The sequence below is a fragment of the Hemitrygon akajei genome, chromosome 22 (genome assembly GCF_048418815.1).
Source record: "Hemitrygon akajei chromosome 22, sHemAka1.3, whole genome shotgun sequence".
Classification (NCBI taxonomy): Eukaryota; Metazoa; Chordata; class Chondrichthyes; order Myliobatiformes; family Dasyatidae; genus Hemitrygon; species Hemitrygon akajei.
In genome coordinates this window covers 57,928,600-57,945,857 of record NC_133145.1, presented here as the reverse complement: position 1 = coordinate 57,945,857, position 17,258 = coordinate 57,928,600, and the positions used below count along the sequence as shown (strand labels likewise).

At 45.9% G+C, this 17,258-nt stretch overlaps 1 protein-coding gene across 11 annotated transcripts in view; it reads right to left on the bottom strand.

The window, feature by feature from the left end:
- Positions 1 to 1,049: 1,049 nt before the first annotated feature.
- The window catches only part of hgs (hepatocyte growth factor-regulated tyrosine kinase substrate), a 55,438-nt gene continuing 39,229 nt past the window's right edge, over positions 1,050 to 17,258 (bottom strand). For 10 of the 11 annotated variants that reach the window (XM_073026320.1, XM_073026321.1, XM_073026326.1 and 7 more), the window contains 6 exons: positions 16,668 to 16,808; positions 13,739 to 13,907; positions 10,846 to 10,979; positions 9,867 to 9,980; positions 6,471 to 6,566; positions 1,050 to 3,160 (listed from right to left, as the gene is read on the bottom strand). In XM_073026320.1, coding sequence (XP_072882421.1) covers positions 3,059 to 3,160; positions 6,471 to 6,566; positions 9,867 to 9,980; positions 10,846 to 10,979; positions 13,739 to 13,907; positions 16,668 to 16,808 — 756 coding nt within the window. In that variant the 3' untranslated portion in view covers positions 1,050 to 3,058. The remainder of the gene's footprint in view (positions 3,161 to 6,470; positions 6,567 to 9,866; positions 9,981 to 10,845; positions 10,980 to 13,738; positions 13,908 to 16,667; positions 16,809 to 17,258) is intronic. The other variant, XM_073026330.1, reaches the window with a different exon arrangement.

Sequence of the window (17,258 nt, the reverse complement as noted above, 5' to 3'; positions counted from 1 at the left end):
TCGATCAACTCCATTTTCCTGCCTGCTGTCCCTGACCCTGACACCCAATAAAGTGTGGTGGGTATACGTTACGAGCTGCGGGGGAAGTGGTCGAGGCAAGTACAAATACAACATTTAAAACACATTTGGAATGGCACTTGGGACATAAAAGGTGTAGATATGGGCCTGATGTAGGCAAATGAGATTTATATTGATGTGATTTATGTTCGCAGTTAACATAGACATGGTGGGCTTATAGGGCCTACCTCTGTGCTGTTCGATTCTGAAAAGTGGATGGGTGGTATTAGTAGCAGCAGGAGGAGGAACTTTCATAACCCCTCAACACACACCATCATGATCCCAGACTGTGACCGATTTACAATATTGATACAGCTGTAGCCACGGTCTGTGGTTACCACTCAGGTACAATGGCAGAATGTTCCTGGTACGAAGTTGGAAGCTGTTTTTGTTCACGGTCTGAAAAGATGGCATTTGCTGTTTCCTTTCACTTTATCACTCCTGCCTTTCTTGCAGCAACGCCCTGAACTCTCACACTCAACAATTCAGGAACAGCTTCTCCCCTCTGCCATTCGATTTCTGAATGGACATTGAACCCATAAACACTACCTTACTACTTTATTTTTGCACGACTTATTTAACTTTACTTTGATATACAGTAACTCATGGGTTTTCCCCCCCATATTATGTATTGCATTGTTCTGCTGCCGCGAAGTTTAACAAACTTTATGATGTATACCGGTGATTCTAATTTTACGATGACAGATATTCCCATTCAGAATCGGGGTAGTGGAAGGGGTGCAGGGCTGAAGAACGAGGAAACTAATAGGCAGTTTGTTCCTTCGCCTCACCCTGCCTACTTATTCTGACTTCTGTCCCCTTTCTTTCCAGTCCTGCTGAAGAATCTCCTCCTTAAATGTTGACTGCTTATTCCTCTCCATAGATGCTGCCTGACTTGCTGAGTTCCTCCAGCATTTTGCGTGTTGCTCTGTATCTGCAGGATCTCTGATGTTTATGAGATTCTGCAGAAACGTTTTTGAAGCAGATAACGATTTCATGGAAGTGAAGAAAACAATTTATTAAATATGTTTTTAAAATTAGTTAGGAAAAAAAAAGACAAGAGCTCAACAAACAGCAATATACCAAGCAAAGTAGTAATGCACAGGAGACTTTCATTTATAGTATAAAGGAACATTCATGTGAAATGTCTTAATGACTAGCAGGATAAATCTGTAGCTATTTCCCTTCAAACCACAAGAATTCAAGTTCTCCTGCACACTAACATACTGCAAATGAACAATTCTCCTGTTTTAAACATGCAAACCATTTTTTTAAATGAAGGCAAGAGTTCTTTAAATTAGATTTTTAGCGACTTTGCTGTAAAGAACATGAATATACACCAGAGTGACAGCACAATATACAATTAGCTACATGGATTCAAGTTATCAATTTAGCCTAATTATACAAGACCCAGTTAGAATGTAGTGACAGTTCACAGAGATCATTCGTTTCCACTGTAAAGTGCCTGTGGCTCCAGCAGGAAGAACAGTATGTGGCGGTTCAGCATTACTCTACATAGCCAATTACAATGTCCGTCTGCTATTGAGGACAAAGGATTGTGTTGCTTTTCAAGGTGATTGATTCTTTCGTTCTGTTTGGATCTGAAGAGACAGACACACATACAAATGCAGATAAACGTAAGGATGGCCAGAAGGCATTCTGAATTAACTCGCGCTAATTGTCACGATCACTCCGTCTTTCGCTGACAACTTGACCAGGATTATAGAAGCGTTTGCTTTTGGCATCCCATTTGATGTGTAGAGAAGGGACAGTCGAGACGCAGGTAGTACAATCATCACAGGCTCCCAGATCACTGCGTTTTGGCTCCAGAGTATATTCGGGTGGGACACCGAACACCAATTCGAGGTGTCGTTGCCCAGTATTTTACTGCAGAGAACAGCTGACGCAGAGGAATCTGCCAGCAGTTCGTAGATGGGAGGATGCTGCACATGACATTCGATGGGAACTGGCATGGCCCCAGCGGATTTGCAGCGGCTGGTGTTCAGCTGATCGCTGCAGCTTGTCAGTGGGAGGCATCGTGTCGTATAGAATGAAAGGTTGAGCTTGGCTGCAGCTGAGCGCTGTCCTTGAGTTGATCATTAGTGCCAACTATCAGCGTTGTACAAGGTTCAGCCGCCTCATTCTATAAGACACTAAGCTCCTTTACCGAGGCATAGTTACTCCTCATCAACAAGCAGACAACAGTTATATATCTCATGCTCCGACCGGCAGCAGCTCTGAATGAATCACTGTGAAGCAGCCCAAGGGCAGCAAAAGCAGCGACCTTGGCAGGCCTCGTTCACAGGGTAGGGATGAGGGCAGAGGGGATGGATGGAAATGTGAGCTGAACACCCACAGTGAACAAGGTAATTGCAGAGCAGACTCGATGGGCTGAATGGCCTAATTCTGCTCCTTTGTCTTATGAAGCAGCTTAAAGTGGTCAGAAGAAAGGGCAAACATGCGTGTGTGGGGAATAGGGGGTCCAGGCCTGCCCATTCACTATTTTATTCGTATTGTTCTGTCATTTTTGTTTGAAGGACCTAAACGGGACGTGCTCCCATAACGTGGAATGAAATGACCGGAGGTGTCGACAGTTACCAATGGGCATCAGTAGCAGAGGCAGGACGAAAAGGAGGGGGTATTTCTCACTCTCGAGGAGGAAGCCTGGTCTGATCAAATCTGCACTCTCAACTTTGCATCCGAGGCAGACTCTCGATAACTGGCAAGCCACAGTGAACATTTCAATTCTGAGCTGTCAAACACCAGGAAGAAGGCTCACGGTACAGCCTGGGATGGGTCGGCAGCATCCGAGCCTCGGTAGGTTTTCGGCACGGTTGAGGAAGTTAAGGGGGGAGGGGGCAGCATGTAAAAGCAACATGTGGTGTCACACGCAGACCCCAGCCTTCCTCCTCTAGCTCCCCTCACAGCGAACCGGCAGCGCGGGGCTGCGGTATGAAACGAACCTCCCTCCCCCAACCCCCTCCATCCCCCGGCGAGAGATTCAGTCGAAGGAGATGAGCTGTGCCTCGGAGCCGGAATGCTGCTGAACCTGTGGCGGCGGTGGCTGTGATTGTTGCTGCTGGGCTGCTCCAGGGGGGCCCATCTGTAGCGGGGGAAAGAGGACAGCGTTAGGACGTAGTGGTACGAACAACACAGGACGGTCCACAAGACCACAATTCCCTCTCACCTTCTGATTTCCGAATTTGCTCCCCTTTATTCCTTCTACCAAAATGCATCACTCTACATTCCCTGTAACACATTCCACCTGCCACTTTGCCCACTCTCTCAGTCTTCTGCACACTCCTTGCTTCCTCAACACTACCTGCCCCTCCACCTATCTTCATATCATCCGCACACTTGGCCACAAAGCCATCAATTCCGACATCCAAATCATTGACATATAATTGAATGTTCAAAGACGGCAATAGAGTGGATGTGGAGAGAATGTTTCATATGGTCGGGGGAGTCTAAGACAAGAGGATACAGCCTCAGAATAGAGGGATGTCCATTTAGAACAGAGATGAGGAGGAATTTCTTTAGCCACAGGGCAGTGAATCTGTGGAATTCATTGCCACAGGCAGCTGTGGAGGCTAAGACATCGGATATATTTATTGCAGAGGTTGACAGGTTCGTTATTAGTCAGGGCACGAAGGGATACGAGGAGAAGGCAGAAAATTGGGACCAAGGGCGAAAATGGATGAAACGGTGGAACAGACTCAATGGGCCGAATGGCCTAATTCTGCTCGTACACGAATAAGAGTAAATCTGCAGATGCTGGAAATCCGAGCAACACTCACAAAATGCCAGAGGAACTCATCAGGCCAGGTAGCATATATAGAAAAAAGTACAATGTTTTGGGCCGAGACCCTCCACCAGAGTTCGTCCAGCATTTTGTGTGTTAATTCTGCTTGTATATCTTATAGTTTTATAACGTGAAAAGAAATGGCCCCAACACCGACTCCTGTGGAACACCACATCACTGGCAGCCAACCAGAAAAGCTGTTGGCACAGTGGGAGACTATTTGGCCCACTGAATCCCTGCTGGCTACCATCAAGTTTGAGGAAAAACTTTTTCACCCGGAGAGTTGTGGATCTATGGAATGCTCTGCCTCAGAAGGCAGTGGAGGCCAATTCTCTGGATGCTTTCAAGAAAGAGTTAGATAGAGCTCTTAAAGATAGCGGAGTCAAGGGATATGGGGAGAAGGCAGGAACGGGGTACTGATTGTGGATGATCAGCCATGATCACATTGAATGGTGGTGCTGGCTTGAAGGGCCGAATGGCCTACTCCCGCACCTATTGTCTATTATCACCTCCACACCCCAGACCTTCTACACAGTACTCATAACTGGACTATCCGATTATCCTCACCATCAATGCTCCCTGCATAAAAATATTCTTCATCCCATAGTTTTAATATTCTGTAATGTTCATAATGAACTCTTGACCTCACAATCATACCATTAGACACGGAAGCCATTCGGCCCATTGAGTCTACTCTGCCATTTGATCATGGCTGATTTCGACTTACGTACAAATCCCACTTAAAGACGGACTCAGGAACGGAACTTGTACGTAACCCAGGGACTGCCTGTAATTCTATAAGTAGGTTTTTAGACGTGTTTTCAAATGTTCCATGTACAAGCCTGGCATATCTCAGTTGGTAGAGTATTCCAGATTTCTGGAGTAGGAGAGGCAAAAGGCCACATCACCAGTACTTATACGCTTGGCTCTAGGAACACAAAGCAAGCCAGTATTCATGGATCTAAGATTATAATTAGGGATTTGTAAGGCCAGATGATCGTTTATTTTCTAAGGTACACACTTTATTTTTCATTTACCTTCCGTTTTACTGAATCAACCTGCAAGTTGACATTTAGAGAATCCCGCCCTGGGATCCCCAAATCCTGTCGTACATCTGATTTCTGAATTCACTCTCCATTCAGTAAACAAACTATAGAACTGCACAGCATTATACAGTTACTCTGGCCACAATGTTGTGCCGACCTTTTAACCTACTTCAAGATCCATCTAACCCTTCCCTGCCACACTGCCTCCATTTTTCTGTCATCCATGTGACTATCTAAGAGTCTCTTAAATGTCCCTAATGTATCTGCCTCTACCACCACCCCTGGCAGTGTGATCCATGCACCTACAACTCTCTGTGGTAGGTATATAATATATATAGTATATATATATTTTAGTATACCTCTGATAAGAATGTGTACAAGGTATGAGGAGGTAGAAATAGTAAAGGATATGGTAGGGTAAGGGTTAATAGGTTAGGGTTGGGGTGAGTAAGGGCACAGAGCATGGCCACTGGTATGCGCTGCTTGAAACAAGAATTGAAATTACTAAAGCAGATATTTGTAATTGCTATGCTTGGAATGGGAATTGAAATTATTATGCCAGGCACTTGTAACTGCTGTGCTCTCGAAAGAACTTTTGTAGCCTTGTGGTTAGATGTGTCTCTTTTGTAGCTGCAGAAGTTAAACTGTGATTGCTAGCTATACCGCTTGTCTCTTGCGCGCAGATGCATGCTCAGCCGAGGACATATTGAAAATAACCTTGGCTTTGAATCAACCAATGAAATTAAAGCACAACACACCGAGACCCTCTCGGCCCGAAAGGTTGACAGCGCTTCTCCCTGTAGAGGCTGCCTGGCCTGCTGTGTTCCACCAGCATTTTGTGTGTATTGCTTGAATTTCCAGCATCTGCAGATTCCCTCGTGCTGGCAAATTAAAGCACGATGTCTTACTATGCATGTAACTTGGTGTGATCAGCTCATGCACACACCGTGTACGGAATAAGCACCCTTTTTTATGAACTATAAGAATAATGTAATTTGAGGATGTAACCAGAGGAAAGCGGGGTCATGCTGTGTAGCATGACTCTCTGACCTCTCCTCGGATCAAGATACAATAAAGAAAGTTGATCGAGTGAAAAACTGTGGTCTCTGAGTTTTTCTCTGACTGAATTAAAGGCTGACGTTTACACTGACATATATAGTATCCCCCTATATTTTCCACCAATCACCTTAAAATTATGCCCTTGCATATTTTGGCGTTGGGAAGAAAGCGCTGGCTGACCACAATCTGTGCCTCTTATCAAGTCTACCCCTTTACTCCTTCTGTCAAAGTGCAGACCATACACTTCCTTACACTCTATCCCACAGTCTAGCTCAACGGCCCTTGCAGTGAACTCTCTCCGTACCTGTAACACTATATTCTCCATTCCAGCACTGCTTATCCCTTGTACGACCCCAGTGTACTTACATTTCCACCATGTATCTGTACATGTGACCATAATAAACTAACTCCAATTTTGCTCACATTCCTCTTGTTTCTCTTGCCCGAAACCATTTTTTCCCCAGTCAAGGCTGCCCCAGCGGGTGACAGAGAAACACCGTTCCTACCTGCTGGTACATGGGTTGCTGAGCCGGGAGGTAAGGTTGCTGTGGTGGCAGGTTGCTCATGGAGGCTTCTTGAGGTGGGAGGGCTGACATCATATTCTGCAGGAAAACAACAAGGGAATGAACAGAACTAAATACCTACACACACGCACTGCAACCATAGGCTAGGGTGATAAAAGGATGAAAGGGTTTCCAAACATCTATACAGTGCCAGAGGTATTTTAGTAAGACCATAAGACACCAGAATCAGGCCATTCGGCCCATCCAGTTGGCTCTTCCATTCCGTCGTGCCTGATTTATTACTCTCTCAACCCTACCTCACCAACATTTATACCTTACTAATCAGGAACCTAACAACCTCTGCTTTAAATATACCCAATGATTTGCCTCCACAGTCATCTGTGGCAATGAATTCCAGATTCGCCACCCTCTGGCTAAAAAAAACCTCCTTATCTCTCTGTTCTGAAGGAATGTACTTTTATTTTGAGGCTGTGCCCTCTGGTCCTAGACTCTCCCACTATAGGAAATATCCCCTCCACATCTACTCCATCTGTGCCCTCTGGTCCCAGACTCTCCCACTATAGGAAATATCCCCTCCATATCTACTTCATCTAGACCTTGCAATATTTGATAGGTCCCCCTGTTATTCTTCCAAACTACAGTGAGTATGAGCCCAGAGCCCTAACAAACCCATTTAAAACAGACAAAACAAAAAGTGATCCTTACAGAACTTGAGTTGACATTTGGAGCTACTCAAACCTCAGGTATTCTTTTCAGCAAATACTTCCAGAAGGGGATGCATTAACATTTGCAGAGTATTAACAGTATTTCTCCTGGTGTGTAGTTTAAAAGGTTGTTTAAAAGTAGTACGTTAAAAGGTTGGTACAACATCATGGGCTGAAGGGCCTGTACTATGCTGTAGTGTTCTAAGGCTATGAGATGGCTTTTTAGAGAAGCTTGAGGTTGAGCCCACTATGGGATCAACTAGTCTGGATTTGGTATTGTATAATGAATCGGAATTAATTAGAGAGCTTAAGGTAAAGGAACCTTAAGAGGCAGTGATCATAATATGATAGAATTCACCTTGCAGTTTGAGAAGGAGAAGCTAGAGTCAGATATATCAATATTACAGTGGGGCAGAGAGAATTTCAGAAGTATGAGAGAGCAGCTGGCCAAAATTGATTAGAAGGGAACACTAGCAGGGATGATGGCAAAACAGCAATGTCTATATTTTCTGGGAGCAATTCGGAAGGTGCAAGATAAATACATCTCAAAGAATAAGAAATATCCTAAAGGCAGGAAGATGCAACCGTGGCTGACAGGAGAAGTCAAAGACAACATAAAAGCCAAAGAAAGGGCATATAATATGGCAAATTAATGGGAAGTTAGAGGATTGAGAAGCTTATAAAAACCAATAGAAGGCAACTAAAAAAAAGTCATAAAGAAGGAAAAGATGGAATATGAAGGCAAGTTAGCCAATAATATTAAAGAGAATTCCAAAAGATTCTTCAGATATATTATGTGTAAAAGTGAGGCAAGAATAGATATCGAATCACTGGAAAATGATGCTGGAGACTTAGTAAAGGGGGACAAGGATATGGCTGATGAACTGAAGAAGTATTTTGCATCAGTCTTCACTGTGGAAGTATGGTGGAAGTTCGAGAGGTTTGGGGGTCATTAAGTGTGTGAAGTTACCATAACTAGAGGGAAGGTTCTTGGGAATCTGAAAGGTCTGAAGGTAGATAAGTCACCTGGACCAGATAGTGTACACTCCAGAGTTCTGAAAGAGGTGGCTGAAGAGATTGCAGAGGCATTAATAATGGTCTTTCAAGAATCAATAGGTTCTGGCATGGTTCCAGAAGACTGGAAAATTGCAAAAGTCACTCCACTCTTCAAGAGGGGATGGAGGCAGAAGAAAGGAATTTATAGGCCAGTTAGTCTGACCTCAGTGGTAGGGATGGTGTTGTAGTTGATGGTTTTGGGGTACTTGGAGGCATATGATAAAATAGTCAGCAAAGTTTCCTTAAGAGAAAATCTCCTCTGACAAACCTGTTGGAATTCTTTGAAGAAATAACAAACAGGTTAGACAAAGGAGAATTGGTGGATGTTGTGTACTTGGATTTTCAGGCACCCTTTGACAGGTGCCACACACGAGGCTGCTTAAGAGGTTAAGAGCCCATGATATTACAGGAAACATATTAACATGGATAGAACATTGCTGATTGGCAGGAGGCAAAAAGTGGGAATAAAGGGAGTTTTTTTCTGGTTGGTTGCTGGTGACTAGTGGTGTTCCACAGGTGACTATGTTGGGACCAATTCTTTTTATGTTATATGCCAATGATTTAGATGACAGAATTGATAGCTTGGTGGCCAAGTTTGTGGATGATACGAAGATAGGTGGTGGGGCAGGTAGTGTTGAGGAAGTAGAGAGGCTGCAGAGGACTTGGAGAAATTAGGAGAATGGGCAAAGCAGCAGCAGATGGAATACAGTGTCGGGAAGTGTATGGTCGTGCACTTTGCTAGAAGGAATAAAGGGGTAGGCTATTTTCTAAATGGAGAGAAATTCAAAAATCCGAGCTGCAAAATGAGTTGGGAGTCCTCGTGCAGGATTCCTTGAAGCTTCGTTTGCAGGTTGAGTCGATGATGAGGAAAGCAAATGCAATGTTAGCATTCATTTCAAGAGGACTAGAAAACCAAGGATGTAATGTTGAGGCTTTATTAGCCTCTAATGAGACCTCACTTGGAGTATTGTGAGCAGTTTTGGGCCCCTTATCTAAGAAAGGATGTGCTGACACTGTGAGGGTTCAAAGGAGATTCATGAGAATGATTCTGGCACTGAAAGGCTTCTCATGTGAGGAGTGTTTGATGGCTCTGGATCTGTACTCACTCAAATTCAGAAGAATGATGTGGGGGGGGGGGGGGGATCTCATTGAAACCTATCGAATGTTGAAAGACATCAATAGTGTGGATGTGGAGAAGATGTTTCCTGTGGTGGGCAAGTCTAAGACCAGAGGACACAGCCTCAGAATAGAGGGGTCTCCTTTTAGAATGAAGAGGAATTTCTTTAGCCAGAGAGTGGTGAGTCTGTGGATTTCGTTGCCACAGGAAGCTGTGGAGACCAAATCACTGGGTAGATTTAAGGCAAAGGTTGATAGATTCTTGACTAGTCAAGGCATGGAAGGATACGGGGAGAAGGCAGGAGATTCCAAGGAGAAAAAAGATCAACCACGATGAAATGGTGTACCAGACTTGATGAACTAAACGGCCTAATTCTGCTCCTATATCTTATGGTCTTACGTTCTATGTATTAGGCTTTGGGGACAGGGAATTTGCAATCACAGGCCTTTGATTACAAACACAAAGATATGATGAATACGGAAGACAGTGTTATGTTCCTACCTGCATGTTATACGGCTGGTAGCCCATTGGAACAGATTGGGATCCCATGTAACCTAGTCCGCCCGACTGAGACTGGGGAAGAGCCGGCATGTTTTGTGCCTGGGACACCACATTCTGCAATAGAAGCCGCTCATTTTAGCAAGCTGAAACAATATGAACACCACCACCAGATAAGCTTTATCTGTCACATGATGCACTTCACTGTACGTTTTGAGCCAATGATCAACACGGGTCTGAGCAAACGTGCTGGGGGCAGCCCACAAGTGCTGCCCCATTTGCATGTCCACAACTTACTAACCCTAACCCGTATGTCTTTGGAATGTGGGATGAAACCAGGGCACCAGGAGGAAACCCACAGAGACACGGGGAGAACATACAAACCCCTTACAGACAGTAATGGGAATGGAACCCCGGACAGTGATCGCTGGTGCTACCTGCTACACCAACAAGCTCACACACATATATACACAGAAAACGAGCACACCCTATTCCTACACTATTGCATCTGCAGTGGATTCCACTTATTGAGCTGTTCTTCAGTGATAACAGAGATCTTGCCATCAATTAATAAATAGTGAACCTTCATCTTTCCTCGGAGTCCCTGCTGAGAAATATCCAGTGGGAATTAATGGGAACAGGGAGAGCATAGATTGGAGGGAAAATTGTGGGTTAGGAAGCGCACCATGAGCCAGCATGGATCCAGTGGACTGAATGGCCTGCTGTGTGGCAATGAAATGAAACGTTATGCAGCATAGATTACATACGGGGCACACAACTGTACAGTGTGGAGCTGAAGCTGTTCATTACAACATCAACCAGGGAACAATACTAATCACCAAACACTCCCACACTGAACACAGAATGGAGGGGAGCGCGTGAGAGAGGAGCCAGACCAGTGTGAACACAGAGGGGAGAAAACACATTTTATACCAGCAGTCAGTTACCCGGATCCGCGACAGGGATGTTCGATGCAACCCACCTGGTAGTTCTGCGTGGGGGTAGGCTGGTAGTTGGAATATCCGGTGTTTGTCGTGGGTACTGCCTGGGCTTGCTGGGAGGTCTGGTTGGTTGGGGCTGCGGCCTGGTACATATACGGATTCACCATGTTTGGATCTAAGGTGCACAAGAATTGCATAAGCCTCACAATAACTGTACTCACATCAGAAAACATGTTCAATGCCACGGAATGGGGAGCATGCTGAAGGGAAGAGTAAATGAACCATGCTTTGACAAACTTCGATGGATTCACAGTGGAGAGTAAGCTGACTGGTTGCATCCCAGCCTGGTATGCAAACACCGATGTCCGATGTCCGATTCCGATGTCCAGGAATGGAAAAGTGGTGGACACAGCCCAGTCCATCACGGGTGAAGCCCTCCACACCAGTGAGCACACCTACAAGGAGCATTGCCCCAGGAAAGCAGCCTCCATCATCAAAGGCCCCACCATTCAAGACATGCCCTCTCCTCCTCCTACCTTCGGGCAGGAGGTGTAGAAGCCCTAGGTCTCACACCATCAGTTCAGAAACAGTTATTACCCTTCAACCATCAGGCTTCTGAACCAGTGTGAATAACTTCAATTACTTTGAACTGATTCCACAACTTATACACTCATTTTCAAGGACTCTTTACAACTTGTTCTCAGTATTATTTTTTATTTGCACAATTTCTCTTAAGACCACAAGACATAGGAGCAGAATTATCCCATTCAACCCATCGAGTGTGCTCTGCCATTCCATCCTGGCTGATCCCGGATCCCACTCAATCCCATACACCTGCCTTCTCGCCATATCCTTTGATGCCCTGACCGATCAGGAAACTATCATCTTCTGCTTTAAATTATCCCATGGACTTGGCCTCCACTGCAGTCTGTGGCAGGGCATTCCACAGGTTCACTACTCTCTGGCTAAAAAACAATTCCTCCTTACCTCTGTTCTAAAGGGTCGCTCCTCAATTTTGAGGCTGTGCCTTCCAGTTCTGAACACCCCCACCACAGGAAACATCCTCTCCACATCCACCCTATCTAGTCCTTTCAACATTCGGTAGATCGCAATGAGATCCCCCCCCACATTCTAAATTCCAGTGAGTACAGACCCAAAGCTGCCAAATACTCCTCATATGTTAACCCCTACATTCCTGGAATCATCCTCATGAGCCTCCTGTGGACTCTTTCCAATGATAACACATCCTTTCTGAGATATGGGGCCCAAAACTGTTGACAATACTCCAGTGCAGCCTGACTGATGTCTTATAAAGCCTCAGCATTATCTCTTTGTTTTTATATTCTATTCCCCTTGAAATAAATGGAAATACTGCATTTGTCTTCCTTACCACAGAGTCACCCTGTAAATTAACCTTCTGGGAATCTTGCACAAGGACTCCCAGGTCCCTGTGCACCTCCGATATTTGAACCTTCTCCCCATTTAGGTAACAGTCCACACAATTGATCCTTTTACCAAAATGTATTATCATACATTTCCCAGCACGATATTCCATCTGGGATAAATATAGTGCTGGGAAATGTACTATTCCCAGCCCATTCTTCCATTTTGTCCAAGTCCTGCTGCAATCGCATTGCTTCCTCAGCACCACCTACCCCTCCATCTATCTTCCACAAACTTTGCCACAAGGCCATCAATTCCATTATCCAAATAATTGCCAAACAATGTGAAAAGTAGCAGTCTCAATATTGACCCCCTGAGGAACACCACTAGTCACCAGCAGCCAACCAGATTTAGCTCCTTTTATTCCCACTCACTGCCTCCTGCCTGTCAGCCATTCCTCTCTCCTTGTCAGTATCTTTCCTGTAACACCATAGGATTTTATCTTGTTAAGCAGCCTCATGTGTGGCACTTTATCAAATGTTGTCCTTTTGCCGATTGGTGTTCGTCAGTCTTTATGTATAGCTTTTCATAAATTCTGTTATATTTCTTTATTTTCTGGTAAATGCCTGCTTGAAAATGAATCTCAAGGTGGTATATAGTGACATATATGTACTTTGATAATAAATCTTTGAGTGCTGATGTTAGCCTTCATAATGCAGCAACAGCTCAGTTATTTACTGGCAGTATTGGAGCCACCATGACAAGTTTAACCTCCCGCCTCTGTTTATCATTTTCCTCTCCCTCTGTCTCCAAGCTCCACTGTACCCTGTAAGCTGTGCGGGTGCGAGGCAGCGCAGTAACTGAAATGCTCCCACACACAGTCTTCATTGCCACGTAGCCAGAACTGCACACAGCTAGAAAAAGTTTATGAAACACGCAAGATTTTCTTTGTGTACTGTATTTCATTATATCATTCAATTTATAAGTAAAATTAGAAGTATGTGATTTTCTAATTTTCAGCCAGCAGTGGGAATTGAACCTTGAGCGGTGATGGCTGGTGGTGTAATGCACTGTGCTAACCGCTATGCTACTGTGCCACCTCTTCACACCCAACTTCACCTTCACTTCTTGCTCCTCCTCCCAGCCCTTTTCTTAAACTTACTTCCCCCAACTAAACGTTTGGTCACCGATGCAATCTCTTTCTCTGCCCTTGGCTTCAAAGTTTTGCTGAACAACTCAGTCCATTGAAATGATTGGGACTGAGGCACTTAAAGAAAAAGTTTTGGGAATTCGACAGGAAAGTGACTGAGGAGGAAGATGAGCCAAGATCTTGCTGAATGTTAGAGCATGCTCGAGGGGCTGAATGGCCCGTCCCCCTCCTTGGGGAGTACTAGGTTTTGGGATCATTGACATTTGCACCGGACTCTCAGCTGTTCAATATCTCTGCAAGGAACTTTAACAAAACATCCAAGTTTGAAGCCTCATTGTTGACTTGTGAAGATACCCTGGATCACTACGGCACATCCAAGACCCCCCGTAGCTGTACCTCACCTGTTCCAGAGACGGTCATGGAGGGATACGGGCCAGCGCCAGGCTGACTCATGTACACAGAGTGCATGGGCGATCCTTCCACTGAGCCAGAGGGACTGAAGGTGGCAGGGAAGCTGGCTGGGCCTGAAGGCTGGTACATCACGCCAGTGGCAGGGGGCATGGACTGCAGCTGTGGAGGGCAAAGAACTCAGAGTAAGCAGGAGGCTGATTTTCGAAAGGTCAGCTGCAGTGATTCAGCAATAAATGTCACAACATCATATACAATACAAAGGTCAATCAGTACCTCCTGTTAACAACAGCACATTAAGTAAATGCGCTTTTTTCCTCGAACACAGGAGATTCTGCAGATGCTGGAAACCCACAGCAACACACAAGCTCACTCTCACACAACGTGCTGGAAGATCACAGCAGGTCGGGCAGCATCTATGGAGAGGAATAGACAGTTGATGTTTCAGGCTGAGGCAGTTTCAGCCTGAAATATCCACTGTTCATTCCCCTCCACAGATGCTGCCCGACCTGCTGATTTCCTCCAGCATGTTGTGTGTGCACATGTTCTCTTTGATATTTCTATCAATTACCTCTTAAAGTCCAAACCCACGCCCCCGTTGTGAGAGGTGGAAACGGGTAAGGTTGGCCAACAGGTGAAGCTGTATAACCCAATCCCCTGTACAGTGGATACGATGGATTACAGAAATATTAATGAACTCCAACCATACCATTTACTTTGGACAATGGAGACAGGAGGCCATAAATGGCCTATGCTTTACTGGGAGCTAAGGGCCCAAGAAGAAGAATTTCTATCAAATCACTCTAACTGAAAATTGTCCCCATAAACCAGGGGTCCATGGGTCCCTTGGTTAATGGTAAGGGTCCATGGCATTAAAAAGGTTGGGAACCCCTGTCAGAGACCCTCAAAAATATTTGTAGATGCACCATGACTCAGTATGCTTTACACAGACACAGTTCAGCACATCACAAAACCAGCCTCCCCTCCATGGAGTCAGTCTACGCCTCTCACCGCCTCTGAAAAGCAGCCACCATAATCTAAGCGGACTGGTGCATTTTGGCGAGTTTGGTTTGAAGAGGCTGTTCCCCTGCTGCACGCCTTTATGACCATTAAAGTTCATCAAATGCTCGATTAAAAAAAAAACCCACTGAACAGGCTACGCTCACAGGCCATTCAGCCCATCGAGTCTGCTCCACCATTCCATCATGGCTGAGTTATTATCCCTCTCAACCCAATTCTCCTGCCTACTTCCCATATCCTTTGACACCCTTACTAATCAAGAAACTATCAACCTCCACTTTAAATATACCCGATGACTTGGCCTCCACAGCCGTCTGTGGCAATGGATTCCACAGATTCACTACCATCTGGCTAAAGAAATTCCTTCACATCTTCGTTCTAATGGGATGTTCTCCAGTTTGAGGCCGTGCCTTCTGGTTCTAAGCTCCCCAATACAGGAAATATCCTGTTCACATTCACTCGATCTTGGCCTCGGCAGGTTTCAATGAGATCCTCCCCCTCCATTCTTCTAAACTCCAGCGAGTACAGGGCCGAAGGCATCAAATGCACCTTAACTCTGTCATTCCGGGGATCATCCTTGTGAACCTCCTCTGGACCCTCTCCAATGCCAGCACGACCTTTCTTAGATAAAAGTCTACAGTATGTCAATGTGAGGTTGGGCCCATCAAACTGAAATTCACACCAAACACACTGACTCCCATGCAAAATATGAACTGCTGGAGGAACTCTGTGCCCTAGAAACATCTGTCGAGACAGAGGGATGCTTGGCACTTCAGATTGACACCTTGCGTCCGGACTGTAAGTATAGATAGAAAATGGCCAGTACAAAGTAGTGAGAGGGATGTGTGAGGTTCGCGACAGGTGGAAGCAGGTGAGGAGGGATTAATGGGAAATGGAGAGGGAGCGATGGAGTTGGGAGACAGGTGAAGACAGAAAAGGAGATAGAAAGGGACAGATGGAGCCAGGTGGTGGGAGGGGAGGGGGAAGGGAAGGGGAGGTAGGAGGTAGAGAGGTAGAGACAGAGGCTGAAAGGTGCTAACTGGAGACACAGAAGGCTGTAGAGCCCATGACCAACTCCTGTACCGGTATTTTTGTAATTACACAACTATTTTGTGAATAACTGAGACCAGTTTAAGTAACACGGACAAACGCTGGAGGAACTCAGCAAGTCAGGCAGCATCTATGGGGGGGGGACGGAAGGAAACAGTCAGTGGGCTGAGATCTCCCCCATAGATGCTGCCCGACTTGTCAAGTTCCTCCAGCACTGTGTGTGTGTGTGTTCCCCCTCATTTCCAGCATCTACAGAATCTCTTGTGTTTATGAAACCACATTAAACCAGTTCTGTGGACCTCCCGATGAATGGTCAATCACAAAACCTATTGCTCAGCAGACGAGAATCAATAATGCACGTCCGCCTACCCAGGACAGTAGCAGCCACTTCCTCCGCCGCTCAAATCCAACAGCCAGCGCAGGGCACACTGTGAGTCAGGGCCCAGAGTCTGTGAACCCACGGGGGGCTGGGTTAGAGTGCAGTGTACGTGTGTGGGAGGAGCCGGGCTTGTTTGCTGTTGTTGCTTGGTAGGATGTGTTTTGTAGTGTGTGTTGTTCTGCAGAGTACTGTGGGCAAGCTATGTTGGTATGGAATGTGTGGTGACCCCCAGTGCATCCTTGAGTGTGCTGGCTGTTAACACAAATGCTATATTTCACTGTATTTTAGATGTACGTCTGATAAATAAACCTGAATCTAAATGGCTTGTCAAATGGACCGAGCGGCTGAGCAACAGCAGTAAAGGTGCATTACAGTCACCACACCCTGATCTGGTGACGAGGCTGCCCGAACTCTGCCCCGACTCCTCGAACGTCCGCTTACTCTGCTGTGGCCTGCGTGTGCGCTGCACTGACCTGTGCGTACGGCAGCGGGAAGGCGGGCATCTGCGCTCGCATCTGGATGGTCTGCTTCTGCTGCTCCAGGCGCATCTGCCGCTCCTTCTCCTGCTCCTGCAGCCGTTGAATGGCCAGCTGCCGCTGCATCTCCAGGTATTCCTGAGGCACGAGCAAAACACAACCCGCGTCATTCCTCACGGCAGAGGCGCAGCTGACAGCAAAACCTGCCCGGTGCATCCCCGGCACCAGCCCACCCACCACCGGGAGCATAAAGAGAGAAGTGCCAGCGATGTTGCGAACGAACCCACCCACCCTGCCTCACACCCATCAGGGCCATTACAGCACAGTACAGGCCTTTCGGCCCACAATGTCATGCTGACCTTTTAATCTATCCTAAGATCAATCTAACCCTCTCCATCTACACAGCCCTCCATTTTTCTATCATCCATGTGCCTATCTGAAAGTCTCTTCAATGTCCTTAGTGTATCTGCCTCTACCGCCCTGGTAGCTGTTCATTTGACATGAACATCAATTACTCCAACTTCCGGTAACTCACCCCTCCCCCTTCTTCCATTCACCACTCTGCCCCACCTCACTTCTCATCTTCCT